Below are 18,822 nucleotides of genomic sequence, written 5' to 3'. Positions count from 1 at the left end.
CTGCAGTGAGCCATGACCACACCACTGCACTTTAGCCTGGGCGACAAAACAAAACAAACACACAAAAAAGAAAATAAAGAAATAGAAATCATGGTGTGCAAATGCACTTTCACATGCATCACCTCGAAAATTCTATGACCGAAACCTGCCAGCTCTTTCCCCACTTTTCCAGTGAAGGAAACGAACATTCAGAGAAGTCAAATCAGACAGCACAGGGGTGAACTGGGAGCCTGAACCTGGTTTTTGCTGACATGACCACGCCGGCCACTCCACCTGGGCAGTTCCTGAGTGCAATTCCTCCCCTCCTTTCCCACACCCCTCTCAACCTCCCTGCCCTCCCTGGCTCCTTCTCTCAGGGAGTCCGGGAAAGCAGCTCCAGAAAGTTGGCCACCAGGGGCCTCACTCAGGGGACACGGCTGGAGGCTCCCTGGTGCCCGGCAGTTTCTCTCTCTGCTCAGAGCCACCCAACCTGGTGCCCTGGGCGGCTGCTCCACTCCTCCCTTGAGCCTTCGTGCTCTGCGGTTGAAAACAGCCGCCCCTCCCCAACTCCCCTCTGAGCTTCCAGGCCCCCTCCCTGAGCCTGTACCTGTCAATGATGACGGGGTCTGAGGGCGTCTCATTCCGGTTGCCACAGCTCTTCCGGTCACAGCACCGGCTGAAGGAAAGATGAGGAAGGAGGGAAGGTGGAAGCCAAGGAAGGAGGGGGCCATGACAGTGTGTGAGTTGTGGGGGGCTCCCTGAGCTGAGGGTGCTGATGTCCTGTCTCTGGGTGTGGAATCCTTGGGCTGGAGGGGCTCACTCCCAGGGCCTTGGGGGAGAAAGGCTGTGGGCTCCTCCGCAGGGACCCCGAGAGCCTAGCCTGGGGATGAGGCTGGCCAGAGACCCCTGCCCCAAAGGCACCTCGTTCCTGGAGGACCCAGGAAAGGGCAGGCTGCAGGTCACCCACAAGGTCTCTATGGAAGCACAGTCTACGCAGAGACAGGAGTTCAAACGGTGAGCTCATGAATGACCACAAAGTGAATCTTTTTTTCTTTTTTTGAGACAGAGTCTCATTCTGTCACTCAGGCTGGAGTACAGTGACATGATCTTGGCTCACTGCAACTTCTGCCTCCTGAGTTCAGGCAATTCTTGTGCCTCAGTCTCCTAACATAGCTGGGATCACAGGTGTGCACCACCACGCCTGGCTAATTTTTGTAATTTTGGTAGAGATGGGGTTTCACCATGTTGGCCAGGCTGGTTTTGAACTCTTGGCCTCAAGTGATCCGCCTGCCTCGGCTTCCCAAAGTGCTGGGATTACAGGCGTGAGCCACTGTGCCTGGCCAACGGATGGCCACAAAGTGAATCTGCCCGTGAAAGCAGCATCCACACCAAGAAGTGCTGTGTGGCCAGCAGCCCAGATGCCGGTCATGCCTCTTCCTTGTCACTCCCCTTTCCAAGGGTAGCCACAGTTCCAACCACAGATTTATTTATTTTACATTTATTTTACTTTATTTATTTTTTTAGAGACAGGGTCTGGATCTGTGACCCAGGCTAGAATGCAGTGGTGCAATCATAGCTCACTGCAGCCTTGAACTCCTGGGCTCATGAGATCCTCCTGCCTCAGCCTTCCAAGTAGCTGGGATTACAGGCGCCTAGCTACCAACCACAGATTTCAGAACCCTGTTCTCTTTTCCATGCATCAGGAACTGCCTCCGAGGACTCTGTATGACTGGCATCTCCTGGGGAGACCTTACTAGAAATGCCAAGCTCTGGGATAACAGGGAAAAGGGAGCCAAGAGCTGTGCACCCCCTCACTCCTGCCCTGCCCCACCAGAGAGCTGCCCTAGGATTCAAAATTTCCTCAAAGATTAGCTTCTGAGCTAATCCCAGAGGCCTTCCCAGGCCCTGCTCCCGCAACCCCAGCAGCCCTCCCCTGAGCTTTATTAGCTAAGCTTCCCAGCGGCGGCAGGAGGCCTCTCTTACAAAAACACTCAGAGAAGCCACATAAACAGGCCAGGCTAATGGGGCCTCAAGGACCCTCTCCTCAGCCAGCGCTGTGCCCAGGGACCTCACCCCTCCCTTCATCACCTGCCACCAGGCTTCTCCAGGGAGCAGCAGCAGAGAGCAGCCAAGGGCAAGGGGGCAGGGCCTGGGTGGAGTCCTCGGAAACGCCTTGGCAGAGGGGCGAGGTGTGAGTGACATGGCCATCTCACCTGCACATGATCTCATGGGTGAGCAGCACTCGGCACATTTCGGGGTTCTTGTCCTGCCCCTCATAGATGATGGCCTGGGGAGAGGGAGGTGCACAGGCTGGAGGGGAAGGAGGCTCCTCTGAGGTGCAGGTGGCAGCACAGACGGACCTGGCATCTCCCAAGCCTAGGCCCAGGGAGACCCTGCCCCAGGGAAGAGCATGCCCTCTGCCTTGCTCTGGGCTGCTCTGGCGGGGGATAACCCCTCCTCCCAAACCAGACCACCATCGGCTGGCAAGAATGGTATGAAGTCTTCAGATTCTGTCTGTCTGTAGGTGGCTCTTTCCAGAGCTGGCTCTGCTTGGGGCAGGGGGTTCCTCATGGTGCCAGGACAAAGGTCAGGTGGCTGGTGGGGTAGACATACTCCTGTGCCCACCCAGCACCAGGCCCCTCCCCTCCCCCAGCATCCTCCTGTGTGCATCCTCCATGTCCTGGCGGACCTCTGCTTCTGTTGATGAGTGTTGTCCTTCTCAGCTATCCCTGCCAGCCCAGTCAGCTCCGAGGGCTGCACGGCTGCCTCTTCCCCCTAGATACCTATTGCCTCTTCCCCCATACAATCCCCAGCCCAGCTTCGTCTTCCCCTGGGACTGCTGCATCACCTCCTCACCAGTCTTCCAGCCTCCCTCTGCCCAGAAGCAAGAAGTGAGCTTCCCAACTGCAAATCTGCCTTCCCAGTTTATAACCCTCTGTGCCTTCCCTCATTTGTAGGATCCCTCTCTCTGTGGACTTCCTCGAACCCCTTCCACACCCATCCCCTTGACAGTTCCACTCGGCACTGCCTGGCCTGCCACCCCCAGCCCAGTGGCCATGGGTATTCTAGAAATAAACCATTCTTCCCTCTGCCCTGGGATTGGGTGGGGGCTGCCAAAAGACCCTGCCTGTGTAGGAAGCCCAGATCTCCACCTTGCATTCCTAGCCCGCTAATCTGGCCCATTTGAGACTCAGCCCCCTCCTTGCCAGCATGCACAGCTTCTCTGAAAAGCCCTGAGATTTGGGGCCCTGTGTTGGCAGAATCCATCAGGGTCTATTCAGGTTTCAGTTTCCTCTAGCTCCTTATGCTGGCCTCTGAGCCTCCTTCCCGTAACCGTCACATCAGCAAGGTGCTGAGGGTCTGCAGTGGAAATTCCCAGGGCTGCACCCACATCCCCTTTACTGGACACGTGTACCTTCCCATGGCTGTGGCTGATGTCGGCTGCAGAGGGCTTCCTCCTGAGAACTGCTCTCAGTGGATAGGAACTGCCTGGTCTGAAAATGTCTGGGAGGTTACATGCTACCCTTAGGAGTGGTTCCCAGCCAATGACTAGGATATGGGGATATCCAATGACTGCTGATACGGGGTACAAAATCCTGGTACTTGCTTTGAGGGGGGACACGTCTGGTGCCATTCCTTCTCCAGAGCTCCCTGTGCAGTTTTCTGTCCAGCTTGCCTCCCTCCCCTGCTCCTAGGAGCCCCTCCCATCTCCCCAAATAAACTACCTGCACCTGAGTTCCCATCTAAAGCTGGGCTGCTAGGAAACATGACCCAAGCCAGGGTTTTTGTACAAATATTGTCTTTTCTAGAACAGAGGGCAAGAGCCACACACCCTCCGGCATAGGCTGGGGTCAGAACTGGGGGAGCTAGGCTGATGGGGACGAAGAGCATAGGGAGATGAGGGCAGGAACAAGGAGGCTCACTCAGACCAGGAGGAGGCAGGGTCCAGGAAGAGGGTGAGATGGGCCTCAGCATCCCCTGCGCTGACTCACCTGCTTGGACATGGAGTCGATGAGACGCACGTAGAGGTCTTGCTCTGTCCGCAGTCCTAGGATGGGAAGATGCAGAGGGCTTGCTGCCGGGGGAGCATGTGCAGCCTCAACGACCAGACCACATCACACCCTCCCCAGCCCTAGCATGTGGGGCATTAGGTGTCGCATGATGCTGCAGTGCCCAGACTTCAGGGGCAGGGCTGGGTAGGGCAGGGGCCTGCACTCACCATTGTTATACACCAGCCGGAGGCGGTAATGGATCCCATTGTTAGTCTTTTCTGCCCCGGGCTCCTGCAGGGACAAGATAGGAGGATGCTCGGGTGCTCAGGGATCCTCCAGCCTCCCTCGCCCACCCCTTCTCCTAACCCCAACTTCTTTCCCACCCCTTCCAGCCACTCAGCCAGCATCCATCCATTCATCTGCCCTAGTGTGTGTGTGTTTGTGTGTGTGTGTGTGGTTGGGGGTTCCCTCCCGGGGCCAGTCCCAGCCAAGCCCACGAGCCTCTCACTCGGTCCTTTTCCACGAAGTCGATGAAGGCTGTGCGCTCCACCTCCACAGGCTGCCCTTGCCGGTCGTACATGGCCAGCACGAAGTGGAAGAAGTTGGATTTCCTGAGGTTGGAGGGAGGCTGCTTCTCAAAATGTGCTCGTGCCAGACCCACGCCACTGTGGGAGGAAAAGAGCTGGAAAGCCACTGGAAGGCCCCCCAGTGAGCAAGACTCCAGCGCCTCGGGCCAGGCAGGCACGCTGGCCAGGACATGGCTCCAAGATGCCAAGAGTTTGGGCAAAAAATCCAACTAGACAGGCCCTTTCCAGCCTGACCAGGGCCATCTTGCTTCCAGATAGAGGTCTCTCAGCACTGAGGGCACCCCAGCCTGCCCCCTGGAAAACAAGAGGCACAGTGGTGACTGCAAAGGAGGAGGCCCTGTCAGTCTCCCTCCCAGGCTTTTCCCTGGGCAGCACATTTTGCAAGGCCAGTCTCAAAAATAAAAAGTATGAACCAATCCGTCTTTCTGACCAGAGGCTCTTGTGACTGTCCTTTAGGACTTCAAGGAGACCCGGGGGGCCCTAGAACAAATATCCCACTAAACCCCAGCCCAGGCTGAGGCTGTCATGAGCCTGTGGTGTTGCCTGGGGAATGACGATGTCCATCAGACCCTTGGAGGCATCAAACTGGCTCAGGACCACTAGTCTGCCTGGCCTGGGCCCTGGCTGAAGGTGGGGAGCACCCCCAAAGTGTAGAGGAACCTGCCTCCAGGCTTTGGGAGAGACAACCACAGGCTCCTTTGGGCAGGAGGAACTTCTCTTCTGCCCTTGCTAAGGGATCTCTCCTGGCTCATCAGAAACCATGCCCAGAAGCAAGGCCAGAGTGAGAGCAGGAGGAAGGCATTCCCTCTTCCCCAAATATCCCCTGCATCCCACTGATACACCAAGCACTGGACGCATGGCAACAACTGGGGCTGGGAGCAAATGCCTGGAAGAGGGGAGAGAGAGAGAGAGGTACAACATCAGAAAAAGGGGCAGGTGCCCCCCGAAAGATGTCACCATGCAAAAAAACTCGAGAAGTAAAGGAAGAAAACATTAATTCTTTTTATGGGAGATGAAGGGAAGGCTTCATGGAATGGTGGCTTTTCCCTAAGTCCTTGAGGAATAAACAGAAGCTCAACAGATGAACAAGGAAAAGGGCAGAATAAACAGCATAAGGAATGGCTGGATGTGTAGAGGCTGCTGCTGTACCGCAGGTATCAAAAAGTGAAGTGAAAGGAGGAAAGTTTGTACTGGAAGTTCGTGCCAGATCATGGAAGGACACAGACACCAGGGGAAGGGGTTAGATTCTCTTCTCTGAGCCACGGCCTTCCAAAGTGTGTTCCTTAGATCTCTCATGGCTCCAGAGCCTCCCTTGAGAAAAGGGTGCTGTGGCCACATACATGGGTGTATTTGGGGGGCCCTAGGACACCCTCCAGGAATGTACCCTGCTTGAGTTGGCTAGGGCTGGTGCTCTGCATATGTGGGAGCCAGCCTACGAGATGGTTCCCAGTGAGCCCCACCGCCTGGGATTCATGCCCTTAGCCCTCTCTTGTATTGTGTTGGGATTGGCCTGTGAGGTCAATAGACTATGGCAGGAGTAATAGCATATAACTTCCAAGGTTAGATCACAAAAGCACTGTAGCTTCTGACTTCTTCCCTCTTTTGGATTAGTGATTCAGGGGGAAGCCAGCTGCCATGTCTTGATGACACTCAAGTAGCCCAATGGAGAGGTCCACAGGGAGAATAACTGAGGCCTCCTGCCGACAGCCAGCCCTGACTTGCCAGCATGAGTGACCTTGGAAGCAGATCCACCCGCCTCAGTCAATCCTTCAGACGACTGCAGCCCCAGCTCTCATCTTGCTGCAGCCTCATGAGAGGCCCTGATCCAGAACCACCAGGTTAGTCTGCTCCCTTATTTCTGACCTCAGAAATTATGTGAGATAATAAATGTTTGTTGTTTTAAGTTGCTAAGTTTTGGAGTCAGTTTTTTTTTTTTTTTTTTTTTTTTAGATACAAATTTGAAGACTTGGGCTCAAGACCTGCCCCGCAGGCTGGAGTGCAGGCTGCAATCACAGCTCACTGCAGCTTCGACCTACTGGCTCAAATGATCCCACTGCCTCAGTCCTCCAAGTAGGTGTGACTACAGGTGCATGCCTCCACACCCGGCTAAATGATCCTTCTGCCTTGGCTTCCCAAAGTGCTGTGATTACAGGCATGAGCCACCATGCCCAACCTAGAATAATTTTTTTTGAGACAGGGTTTTGCTCTGTCATCTGGGCTGGAGTGATCATAGCTCATAGCAACCTTGAACTCCTAGACTTAAGCGATCCTCCTGCCTCAGCCTCCCAAAGAGCTGGGATTACAGATGTGAGCCATCATACTCAGCTTGGAGTAACTTTTTTTTTTAAAGACAGGGTCTTGCTCTGTTGTCCAGGCTGGAGTGCAGTGGTGTGATCTCAGCTCACTGTAGCCTCAACCTCTGGGACTCAGGCAATCCTCCCACCTCAGCCTCCTGACTAGCTGGGACTACAGGCATGCACCACCATGCCTGGACAATTTTGTTTACTTTTTGTAGAGATGAGGCTGGACTTGAACTTCTGGGCTCCAGCTTTCTCCCATCTTGGCCTCCCAAAGTGCTGGGATTACAGGTGCCAACCACTACGCCTGGCCAACTAGCACACCCTGCTTGCCTGACTACGGAGCACTTTTGTTGAGGGTCATGGTTTGGGAAACATGACTAAAGGCCACTAGAAAGTTCTGAAGCCAGGCAGGGCTTAAAGATGCTATGGGGGAAAGGAGGGTGCAGTGTGGGGGACAAGAGAGAGGCTGCTGCAGGGATGCAGGGGAGCGCCGAGGATGGGAGACTGCCTTGAGGACCACTTAGGTCAGCTTGTCCAGGTGCCCATCATGAGCATGCTCCTGTGACAATGGCTGCCACAGTCACCACTAATTACTATTTTTCTTCATATAACTTTAAATCAGTTTATTCTTTTACTTGGCTTCAGGCTAAGCCATAACACCTAGGATGTCATGGGCATGGGGGACTTGCTATTGTTTTACACATACAAATTATAATAAATAGTAAAATGGAAAATGTTTCCTCCTCTTGAAAGCTTGCCCCGGAGCCTCCCTCAGTGGTCCACATGAAATGCTGACTTAGGAAGCAGAAGCCATAAGTCTTCTTGTCCCTGATCAAGATGAGGGGAGGGGACCTCCAATATCTTTTTTTTTTTTTTTTTGCTCTGTCACCCAGGCTGGAGTGCGATGGCACAATTATAGCTCACTGCAGCCTCAACCTCCTAGGCTCACGTGATCCTCCCACCTCAGCCTTCTGAGTAGCTGGGACTACAGGCATGAGCCACCATGCCCAGCTAATTAATTTTGGAGAGATGGGGTCTCGCTATGTTATCCAGGCTGATCTTGAACTCCTGGGCTCAAGTGATCCTCCTGCCTTGGCCTCCCAAAGTGCTGGGATTATAGTCTTGAGCCACTGCGCACGGCCTCAACACCTTTCTTTCTGACCAGATTCTTTTTACAGATGCTCTTTTCCCTAGGGAATTCACTGTCCCTCCATCCTTCCCTGCTCCACCCCCTCGCCCTCAGGCTGCAGTCCTTTCAAGTTGAGGCCTTGATGGCTCCTCACCCGCTCCCCAGCCAGCAAGTGGCAGGGAAGCCCTAAGAGGGCTTTTGATCACAGCGGGGCCCTGATTACTGTTGATGAATATGCTAATGAGGCCTCAACCCTGAGCTCCTCCCTCCTGCTCCCAGGACCAGCTTAACTTGAACTCCACCGGGGATGGGTTCCAGGACCACCTAGTGGGAGAGAAGGCCAGAGGAGATGGGTTTGTGAAGCACTCCCAGGTCCCTGTGGCTTTTATCCTATCATCTAGCCCAGCGAAGGGGCCTGGAAGGCTCTCAGGCAGCGGGGAGGGAGGCTGTAGAGGGAAAAGGAAGCCTTGCCAGAGGAGTGGTGGGTGCTGAGAAATAATGAAATCTCCCAGACCACTGGACATGCCCTTTCTACACAGACACCCTGCAAATGCTCAGGCCAAATTCCAGACTGGTGCAGCATAAATCAAAGATGCTGGCCTGAGCTTCCTGTCCCACCCAAATATCAGCCATTCCTGGGTCCTGGCTGCCCCCCAGCTCCTGCCAGGCTGCTGAGGACCAGACCTGGGAAGTCTGGCATAAGCCCCAAGCCAAACTTCCTTCCCAGGGCTCAGCATCCCTGCAAGAGGGGATTACACAGGAGCAAGGGCACAGGGACATAGGGAGGGGGAAGACAGCAGGTTCCCCTGGGGTCTCTGGGCCAGTGTCTTCTGCCAGCTGGGGGCAAGGAGGGGCTGCCCTGCTTTGCGCGCCTGTGCCCTGCCCCATAATAGGTTTAGGCTCAGTCCATTGCCCGAGGCAGCCCAGAGCGTCATCCTGCCCTTCCCCAGCACGGCTCAGTGGGTCTGAGGCACACTCACCCTCCCAGGCTCACACCCACCCGTGGAGCAGCACTGGTTAGTTTACAGCTGCAGGACAAGATCCATGCCATGGACAACAACAGGGCAGTGTTAATGACAGCCCCAGCCCCTTCCAACCAGAGGAGGACTGCAGAGTGGGCAAGAGCCCTGCAGCACACATGGGGCTGCCCCTTGCCTGGGAATGTCTCCAGCTCACCCTGTTCGTAGCCCTGTCAGGCCTGGAGAAGCTCAAGGCAAGACGAGCAAAGGATACTTCCTATGAACAAGAGACGGAGAAGGACACGAGGAACAGCATGTTGCAGGGAATAGGACTTGAGGCAGGTGTCGACGGTGCCTCCTCCTTATTGACCCCAACGTGCAGGAGGTGACCAATCAACACTCGTAGAATGGAAATGCAAGTTCCAAAGAGACAGGGCTGGGGAAGGGGAAGGGGAGATTTCTTATTCCTTGGGGGTAGCTGATGCTCTTGTAACGAGAAAACAAACCCAGACTAAAGAACAGAAAGAAAGAAACATAGAGATAGAGACTCAAACAGCTCAGGAGGTGCTGAGTGGTCTGAGGGCCCCTGACGGGCACATCCTGGGTGCAGATGTGTGGGGACACAGGTGGGAGGTGGGGGCCACTGTCTGCTCTCAGACTGGCTTAGAGACAGAGAGATGTGGACCAAGGCCAATGTCTTTGATCCCATGGTGCTGCTCCAAAGTGACGCTGCCTAAGACAAACATTGGGGGGTGGAGAGAAACTGCAAGTATGTCTTTTGATATGTATCCTTAATCTAAAAGAAAGAAAGTGGGAGAGGGGGAATAGAGCTTCTGAAGCCTGGAGAGGCAAGTACTTTATTTGGGTTCCCCTAGAAGGAGACCTGGGGACAAGGATTCAAATACCAACAGTGTATCTGGGCAGTGATTCAGAAACACTGGGGGTTGGGGGTGAGACAAAGATGAGAAAGCAGCCTATAGAGGGTGCATTTTCAAGTCCCCACTGTGGGCACCCTGGAGCTCCATTCCATGGGGAACTCTGGAAACAGCATGGAATGTGTGCCTCGGCATTACCCCACCAGAGGGATGGGTGAGGGAGCTGGGGTATTTATCCACCAACTCCAGTCAGTCACTGATGGAGGGCTTCTAGGGCTGTTACTTCTCAGGTACTTCTGGGCTGAGCAGAGCAGGCCCTGGCAGCCTGAGCAAGTCCTCAAGCAAAGGGAAGCAGATAATAGCAGGGGAGGCAGACCCTTGACCAAGGGTTCTGAGGGGATGTGGGTGGGTACCAACTGCCAGTCATTCAGAGGTCTGGGGTACGATGGATGCCAGCAAAGCTACAGCCCCAAGGCCCTGAGTGCAGCTTGGCAGGTATCAGTTTATGACAAATACAAGTAAGAACTGCCTCACCTGGCACATGTACTGCTGGCACCCATAATTCAGAAACAGCTTATTCACTTAGCATCATTAGTGAACAAACCATGCCACATAAGCGCCTTTTCCAGAGAAATGCAGCTGAGTGACAAAATCAGCTACATTAACCACTTTTGCAAGACTGCAAAATGAATTATACATTTCCTCGCTTTCTTAAAAAGATTGTTTCAAGCACAATGTTCAAAACACTTTCTTCTCAACTCCAGTGTCCTGAGGCAGTGGGACATTTGCCCCTGTACTAAAGAACCCAGATTTGGGAAGAGAATATGCTCACTTTTGTATTTCCACTGTGCCCCACTCACCTCCTTCCCATCTTTCGTTCTTAAATAGACCGAAAATTAAAGGAGACTCTTTGAGACACCTAAAAAGATTTATGTTGCACAGATGCATTTCGGTCAGAGTCAACATGCTTTGTAGTGAGCATGGGTGTGCATGGACATCCTGAGCACTGTTAAGAATCCAGGTTCAAGCCAACACCAAGGGCAACCTGACCTTCACAGCCTAGGCCATTCAGGTGGACTGTGCTCCAGAGTGTATGCGGATGCCCGTGGGGAGATGCTGGAAGCTGCAGACGTGTCTGACTGCTACTGCTGGGGCTGCCCAGCAGGTCCTTGGAGATGCTCCTTTGCAAGGCTGAGCAGGACACTCCAGGGCCCTTTTCGCGGCAGCTGCTCTCCCCTGCCACAGCATAACTGTCTGGTACAGACAAAGCCCCCCTCACAGTCTCTGTTCTCTCTTCCCAAGGCCACTTACGGCTCTTCACATCCTTGACTACATGCTTGTTATAAATGTGAGCAATTTAACCACAGCCAGCTCAAATCCCACAGAGGACAAGTGACCGAGGCTGGAGCCTTGGCCTCCTCTCAGAGGCACCCCCAGGCGTCTTGCCTTCCCTTCTCCCCACCAAATCCTAACTCTTGGCTGCCTTGATAACTCAAGGTTTTGAGCTGTGCCTTGCCCTGGCCCTAATTTGTCTTTGAGTCTGGGATGCTGGGGCTACAGGGGACAAGCCCTACTTTCATCAGTAATGGGGGGAGGCTCTTTGTTGACACCCCTCACCCCAGGAAGTGGAAGGAGCAAAAACTCCTGCATCTCATCCCTTTTCGCAGATTTCCCCAAAGTCTCTCTCTGCTAAGTCCAGCTCTTCTTAGCCCCATCCTGACAGGGCTCCATCAGTCCCTTTCCTCTACAACCCCCCCTTCCTCCAAGCATCCCGTTGGCCCCCACTCTCCCCTGCAGGCATCCTCTGGACCCCGGGACTGCTGATGATGATCAAGCTGGGCCTGGCCTTCCTGCCCCAGACAAGATCTATTGGCCTGGCCCTGCCCAGCCCCTGACATGCCAACCCCTGACCATGGTGTAGACTGGGGAAGATAAAAGCAGCAGCCCAGTGGAAGATGAAAGCAGCAGCTCAGTGGGGCACACCCACCTCAACAATGCTTGCACAGGGAGGACCTGGTGGCTGCAGGCAGCTGCCCAGAGCCTGTGTCCAGATGGTCCTGATGGAGATGAGGTTTGGGTCTGGGGAGGGTCCCTATCCCCTCTTCCCACTGTCCCAGCAGCTGCCCTGCTCACCTGCCCCAGGAAATTGGCACAGTGACCAAAGTCCCTGAAGGCAGGGGGAAGGATCTCACAGGCCTGCTCTCCCCCTCTTCTTTTGGCCCTCAATTCTACCTAAAGACTCCCCACTCCACTGCTCTCTGCCCACCCTCTCGCCACCCACCCACAGGCCTGCCTGCCAGGTCCCAGGCTGAGAATCGGCTATGAATTATTAAAGCAAACAAAAGCATTTCCTAGCAGGGATGCTAGCCTGCAGCTGCTTACAGGAAAGGCAGCCCCAGCTGGCCTCCCTCTCCAGGGCCCTGCTAGTGTGCAGGGACCAGCTCCAGTGGGAGGTCTGGCCTGGGCCCTCCAGAGGTCTCCCCAGACTGGGAAGCACATCAGAAGGAGAAGAGAGCTACTTCTGTGTCGAGTGTGCCAGCAGGAGGACTTGAGTCTTCAGGGGAGTCAGGGGAAGATGGGCTGGGGCTGGGCAAATGGAGCTCAGAGATAAAGTCCTGTCGGCTCAGGGCAGGGGCAGGGGTCCTTGTGCAGACTTCCCTGGTAGGAAGACATTGGTAGGGAGAGGGCAACCCTCTCCACCAGCTTTCCCATCCCCATTGCCTCCAGTTTAAGGGGAGGCAGCCCCTCTGCTCTCCCTACCCCCCCCCTTTTTTTTTTTTGGAGACAGAATCTTGCTCTGTCACCCAGGCTGGAGTGCAGTGGCACGATCTCGGCTCACTGCAAGCTCTGCCTCCCAGGTTCACGCCATTCTCCTGCCTCAGCCTCCCGAGTAGCTGGGACTACAGGTGCCGGCCACCACACCCGGCTAATTTTCTTGTATTTTTAGTAGAGATGGGGTTTCACTGTGTCAGCCAGGATGGTCTCGATCTCCTGACCTCGTGATCTGCCTGCCTTGGCCTCCCAAAGTGCTGGCATTACAGGCATGAGCCACCGCTCCCGGCCCTCCCTACCCCTCTTTTGCTCAGAACTTTCCTTCCTGTTGGCAGAGCCTCCCTCACTGATCTCAGCAGGCTTTCTGGGCCTTTTCCTCCCCACCCACCTTCTGTAAAATCTTAGCATTGTTGTAAAAGTACAACTGGACAGGAGAAGCTGCTCCAGTAGCTGATTCCTGGGTCAGGTAGAACCTGGAGTCTCCCAAAGTCAAGAGGGGAACCCAACATAAGGGGACTTGGGAGCCCTCTGAGAAACATTACTGCTTCCTCCGGCAGACGATCATCACCCCCACCCCCCATGGACAGCTTGAGCCTGCCCTGGGTGCTGTGGACACAAGGATGAATGGACCGCTACCCTTGCCTTAGGGGAAGGCCCCAGCTGGCAGGGCAAGGAGGACCGGGACAGGCAGAGGACAGCAGATGCTGGCCTATGGTAAGCATTCGTAGGCAGCACTAAAGCCACTCCCCTGGGCAGGGTGGGAGGGCACAGAAAGAGCAGGTGCTGGGGTCAGTGGGTGTGGGAGGGAGTCCTGAGGCTGGTGAGACTTAATCCAGGGGATGTGCGGGTGCTGAGGGCAGAGGGATTGTTTCAATAGACCATAGCACTTACTGGAGGCGCAGCTAATTCTCCAAGTATCCACTGCCTGCCAAGTATCATGCAGAGGAGGCTGGGGAGGAAGGCTGGAGTCAGACCATGATAGGCCTTGAATGTTGGAGATATCCATGAGGAAGCAGTGGGGCTTGGGGGTTGGTCGCTTTATTTTATTTTATTTATTTACTTATTTATTTTTGAGGCACAGTTTCACTCTGCCGCCCAGGCTGGAGTACAGTGGCGCGATCTTGGCTCACTGAAGCCTCTGCCTCCCGAGATCAAGCAATCCTCCCACCTCAGCCTCCCAAGTAGCTGGGACTACAGGCATGCTTCACCACGCCCAGCTAATGTTTGTATTATTAGTAGAGACAGGGTTTCACCATGTTGGCTAGACTGGTCTCGAACTCCTGGCCTCAAGTGAAACGCCCACCTGGGCCTCCCAAAGTGCTGGAATTACAGGCGTGAGCCACCGTGCCCAGTCTGGTCGCTTTATTTGTAATCGGAGAGAGACATGATCAGAAAAAAAGTACTTTGGAAATACTGGTTGGTCCCCAATGCAGGGAAGATGGTTTTAGGGGAGTGGTGAATGGCTGGGGCTAGGCGCTGGGCCAGGAGGCTGAGGTGGTAACCAGGGTGCAGTTAACCTTCAAGCCAGGGAGGAAGCGGGTGGAGGGCCAGGGGGTTTCATTGCTAAAAGTGGTGGCTGAGGGCACTGAGATTGGGACTAGGACACAGAAAAGAACATTCCTAAGCCTTGACAATCAGGCAACTGTGGGGTGAGGCTGAGGAAGGTGTCAAAGCCAACTCTCAGATCCCGGAGAGTCTTTTGGGACAGCACTTCCGTGAAAGTTTCTCAGAGATGAGAGGGAGAGAAACCAGGCAGCGACGAAGGCGGAGGCAGGGCCAGGGGGAGGAATTTTCACTGTTGCTGTTTTGGGATGAGAAGACCTGCGCAGAGGACTGACTGAGGAACAAGATACAACTGTAGTGATGACAGGGAAGAGTGGGGAGGAAGGATGAAGCAGCTCCCTCTGGGACAGGGAGGAAAGTCAGCTGAACAACAAAGCGAGCGGGGGCTCCTTGTCTATGTCCTGAGACAGAGAAGTCTCCAAACCTGGGGATTAGCAGACCGAGCCTGAAGAAAGCCCGTTCACATTGCGGAAGCCCTCTGCATCCCAGCATGTGGCCCTCACAATGTGGGGACTCAGACTGGACACCCCAAGCCCACTCAACCCCACTATGTGCAGACACCACTGCTGTGGCCCATGCTCTGGGGGAAGCCTTATCCCCACACTTCTTGAACCCCACGCAGTCTCCAAGGGCACTGCCTCCTTCACGTCTGCTTCCCCTTCATCAGACCTGCCTCTGGGTAGGCAGAGGGAAAGGTTGCAGAGAAATGGAACCTTAACTCCCAGAGGCCCCCGTCAGCACTCCTCACCCATTCTTACTAAGAGCTCTCGCCACACAGCAGGTGGTGGGGACAATAAGGGGGCCATGTTAAGAAACTGACCTTCTCAAGTTGAAAAAAAAAACCCAGAACCAACAGAAGAATAGGCAGGAGGTAGAATTGTAAGCATAGCACAGGAAAACACAAGTTAATGGGAAGAAAAATAGGAAGGAAATACACTAAAATGTTGACAGTTGTATTAGAGAGGAGGGACTAAATTTTTTATTTTCCAGTTTTTCTGGAATATAGCTATATCCCTTGTAAAAGTTTTGGAAATTAATTCATCCACAAGACCCTTTCTCTTCCGGAAGAGATCAGCTCTAGAGCCCCCCAGCGTTCCCTGACAGCCAGGAAAGGACCGGCGTGCAGAAACGGCTTCAGTTTGCGCATGAAGCGCGGTGTGTGTCTGTTACACGGTGAGGTTGAGGCGTCCTCCGGGGTGTGAATGTGGGCTCCTGTGTCAGGCCCGGTCTGCCCTAAGCCCCCCATTCAGAATCCCTTTGGGCTGCTGGAACAGCTCAGACTTCTGGGAAGCCCAGTGCCCACCTTGTCCCAGCTGTCAGCAGAGCTGGCACCTCCCTAATCCTAACCACAGTGACTCCCCATAGGATACCTAAATGCCTCCCTCCATGGTCACAGCTGAAGGTGCAAAAAGCCAGGGGGTGCAGGTGCTTTGGGGGCAGGTCAATAAACTTTTAAAGTTCGCCTTCAAATCCTGGAGTCAATCCCCTACTGAGGTTCCCAGACCCCTGCAAACAAGTCAGAGGAGACCGGCGCGGGTGCTGGGTTCCCAGGGACTCTCTGCCTTCCAAAGGACCTACCAGAAAAATACCTGAGGGAAAGGCAGGGGCCCTGCCCAGTTCCCAGGCCAATCAGTCCAGCCAGGCCGACTGCCCACCTCATCTCTTCGCCACTGTCCAGCCCCCAGCCGCTTCTCTGGCTCTGCACACCCCCATCCTCCAACTCTGAGGGGCGTGGGAAAGGAAAAAGGGGGCTGGGTTTCGTGCCTTTCCTGACAGAGAGCTGCGGAATTGGACAAGGAGAGTCACTGGGACTGCCCAGGAAGGAGGGGCTGGACGTTCCTAGACGGCCGGTGGCTGTGGGTCATGGCTCGGAGCTCTGCCTCTTCTCTCAGAGCCATAGACAGCCCGGCTGGGGTGGCATTCACCGCCGAACCCGCAAGCGGCCGTCAGAAATCTACCCGGGCAGCCCGGAGTGGAGGCAGAAGCCCCGCCCCGGCCCGCCCCACATCCTCAGGAGGCAGCACAGGCACTCCGGACAGGGTGGGCGGGGGAGCTCGCCGGGACCGTCCAGAGTTAGGGCTCCTTCCGCCCCTGGCTCCAGCAGTTCCAGCAAGCTGAGCTGAGGCGGCGCGGAGCCGTCCAACCCGAGCGCACCGGGTCCGGTCCGAGCGCTTACCTCTGCGCCGCGGTGCTGGCGTCCAGGATGCCCGCGCCCTGCATCCAGGAGCGCACTGAGCCCAGGCCGGCGGGCAGCAGCGGCTCCTCCTTCAGGTTCAGCCCGCTGCGGGGCAGAGCGTCCTGCGCAGGGAACATGAGGGCGCGCGGTGAGTGAGCGCCCCCGCCGCCCCGGATCCGGTCTCGCTGAGGCTGCGGGCGTCTAGCTCAGCACGACCCGACGGCACCAGGCGCCTCCAGCAGCGCAGCGCCGAGTCCGGGCGGCTCAGTGCGCGCTCGCCTCTTGGGCGCTCCCTCGGAGAAAGCGGGTCCACGGGCGCCGGCGCTGTCCCCTCCCCTCCTGGGGCGCGGGGCGGGGAGATGGAGGGATTCCCCCGCGGCCTGAGCGCTGGCGGGCGGACTGCGAGCGGGGCGGGGAGGGCGGGGAGCGGAGCCCGCACCCGATCCGCGCGGAGGCGCCCCAGAGGCGCGCTCTGGCGGCTGCCCGGGGCCGCGGTCGTCGGAGGGGGGGGCCCGAGCGCCCCGGGAGCTGCCTCGGGCAAGGCGGGGGCACGGGGCTGCCCGCCCTTTCCCCCTCGCCGCCCCCACCTCCCGCCCGCCCGCGGCGCCAGCGCGGGGCGCTGATTACCATCCGGGAGGCGGAGGCTGCGGGCGCGGAGCTCGGCGGCGGCGGCGACAGTGGCGGCAGCGGCGGCAGGAGCAGCAGCAGCCGCGCGTCCCGGGGAAAGGCTGGGGCCGCGCCGGGCCAGCAGACGCCGCCGCCGCCGGCGCCCCGCGTGCCCCGGCGTCCCGGCCCTGCCGTAGCCCCGGGCGGCAGCACCTGGAGCAGCAGCAGCAACAGCCCGGCCGACTCCCCCCGGGGCCCGGTTCCCGCGCCGCCCCGCCGCGGCCGCCGCCGCCCGCCGCTCCCCGGGGCCTGGCCTCGGGCCCGGGCCATCCCGCCGCCGCCGCCGCCGCTCCCGGGGGAGCGGTAGCCGAAGGGAGGGAGCGCAGGCGGGAGGAGGGATGTCGGGAGCGGGCGGGCCCAGGGGACGGGGGCCCGGGGGAGGCGGGGGCGGGGCGGCGCGGCCGGCCGAGGGGCGGCCGGGGACGTGACATCATCGGGGGAGGAGCGGCCGGGCCCGGGCCGCTGCGGCGGGGCGGACCCTGGCGAGTCTGTCGCCCGGGCTGGGGGCTGCGGCCTGCTGGAGGCCGCGGGAGGGAACGGAAGAGCCCGGCGGGGGCCACGGAAACCCGCGCAGGGAGGATCTGGGGCCGCGCGGCGAGGGAGCCCGGCCCGAGCGGGAGGTGCGCGCCCCGCTGCACTCGGGAACCTCCGCGGCCTCCCCGTCGCCGCCGGACGAAGCCCCGGCGTCTTCGCGGCCTCATCTCCCTCCCCCGGCACCCGCCGTACTCTCCGCGCCCGACGCCTTGTGCCTGGACTTGCTGCTCATTTTGACGCCTCCGAGCTTTCGCTCTTGACGTTTTTCTCCCGCGTGACTGTACTCCCGCATTTCCCCGGCGACCCTGACCTCACTTTAACCCCAGCTAAGGACTGAAACGTCTCTGCCTCAGGCTGGGGCCCCAGACAAGCTGGGCGAGTTCCCTGCATCCAACCATCCCTATTCCTGATACTGGGTTACCTAAGCCTAAAGCATTTTCAGTTTCCATCTGTGCCTTTCAGGAACCTCCTGATTTCTCATTGCAAGTTGGACAGGTAGGCTCAGAGCCCATCTCACCTTCTGTTTCTCCCCAGCCGCGTCCCCTCTCAGATCCCATTCCCTTTTTTTTTTTTTTTATTAGTTCCTGGCACAGAAGTCGTCCGGCCCTTGACCGTGGGGCAGAGACATTTCTGCCCCTCTCCCCACGTTGTCCTGGCCAGGCTTTGAGCAAGCCCAGAATGAGTCCAGCACTTTCCCACAGAACAGCATGGGGGCCACCTGCCCTGCCTGCCATGTTTACGCTCAGACACCCCTGCAATAACACCTTCCTGCTCCAACTCACTCTCATCCTCTTTTGGGGGGCCTCCAAGTGTGAGTTATGTTCTGTCACACATTGGCCCAGATGAGGCGTCCTGGGGGCACTGCTGGTTCTCCTACCATCACAGAGGCCCTCTCACCTCCTTTCCTGGTCTCTTTACCACCCCTTCTCTCTATGCCTCTCCCCATCACTCACAGGGGGCTGCCATTCCCACCAGGACTCCTTCAGGTCTCAGCTTTTACCTTAGGTGGGATTATCAAACATGGGTCTGTCCTTAAGACAATTCTTAAGCCAGTCTCTTTCTCCTTCTCCTGATCTGCCTCTCTAAATCTTGCTTCTCACAGTGTGGTCCCTGGACCAGCAGCACTGACATCACCTGGGAGCTGGTGGTGAGGAATGCAGACTCTTAGGCCCTGCCCGGACCTGCTGAATCAGAACCTGCAATTTTCCAAGACCTGTACACACATTACATGTGAGAAGCCCCCCAGAGCTGTTCCACACTTGCTCCACTCCTCTCCCCAACATTAAGACC

General features: G+C 56.8%; 1 protein-coding gene across 4 annotated transcripts in view; it reads right to left on the bottom strand.

Moving 5' to 3' along the window:
* The window catches only part of EBF4 (EBF family member 4), a 68,278-nt gene extending 50,943 nt beyond the window's left edge, over nt 1–17,335 (bottom strand). The window contains exons 1-7 of one of the 4 annotated variants that reach the window (XR_004246013.2): nt 16,960–17,335; nt 16,333–16,454; nt 4,480–4,636; nt 4,199–4,262; nt 3,972–4,027; nt 2,193–2,266; nt 587–655 (exon numbers count right to left, since the gene is read on the bottom strand). Coding sequence is in view for 3 of the 4 variants with exons in the window: in XM_032142726.2 (XP_031998617.2) it covers nt 587–655; nt 2,193–2,266; nt 3,972–4,027; nt 4,199–4,262; nt 4,480–4,636; nt 16,333–16,454; nt 16,960–17,268 (851 nt within the window). In the remaining variant the exon portion in view is untranslated. Of the gene's footprint in view, nt 1–586; nt 656–2,192; nt 2,290–3,971; nt 4,028–4,198; nt 4,263–4,479; nt 4,637–16,332; nt 16,455–16,959 lie in introns of those variants that run through there. The other 3 variants (XM_032142726.2, XM_032142725.2, XM_032754028.2) reach the window with 3 other exon arrangements.
* Between the last annotated feature and the right edge of the window lie 1,487 nt (nt 17,336–18,822).

The sequence above is a fragment of the Hylobates moloch genome, unplaced genomic scaffold (genome assembly GCF_009828535.3).
Source record: "Hylobates moloch isolate HMO894 unplaced genomic scaffold, HMol_V3 SCAFFOLD_21, whole genome shotgun sequence".
Classification (NCBI taxonomy): domain Eukaryota; kingdom Metazoa; phylum Chordata; class Mammalia; order Primates; family Hylobatidae; genus Hylobates; species Hylobates moloch.
Note: the sequence above shows the minus strand (reverse complement) of the source record. Positions and strands in the feature narration are given on the sequence as shown.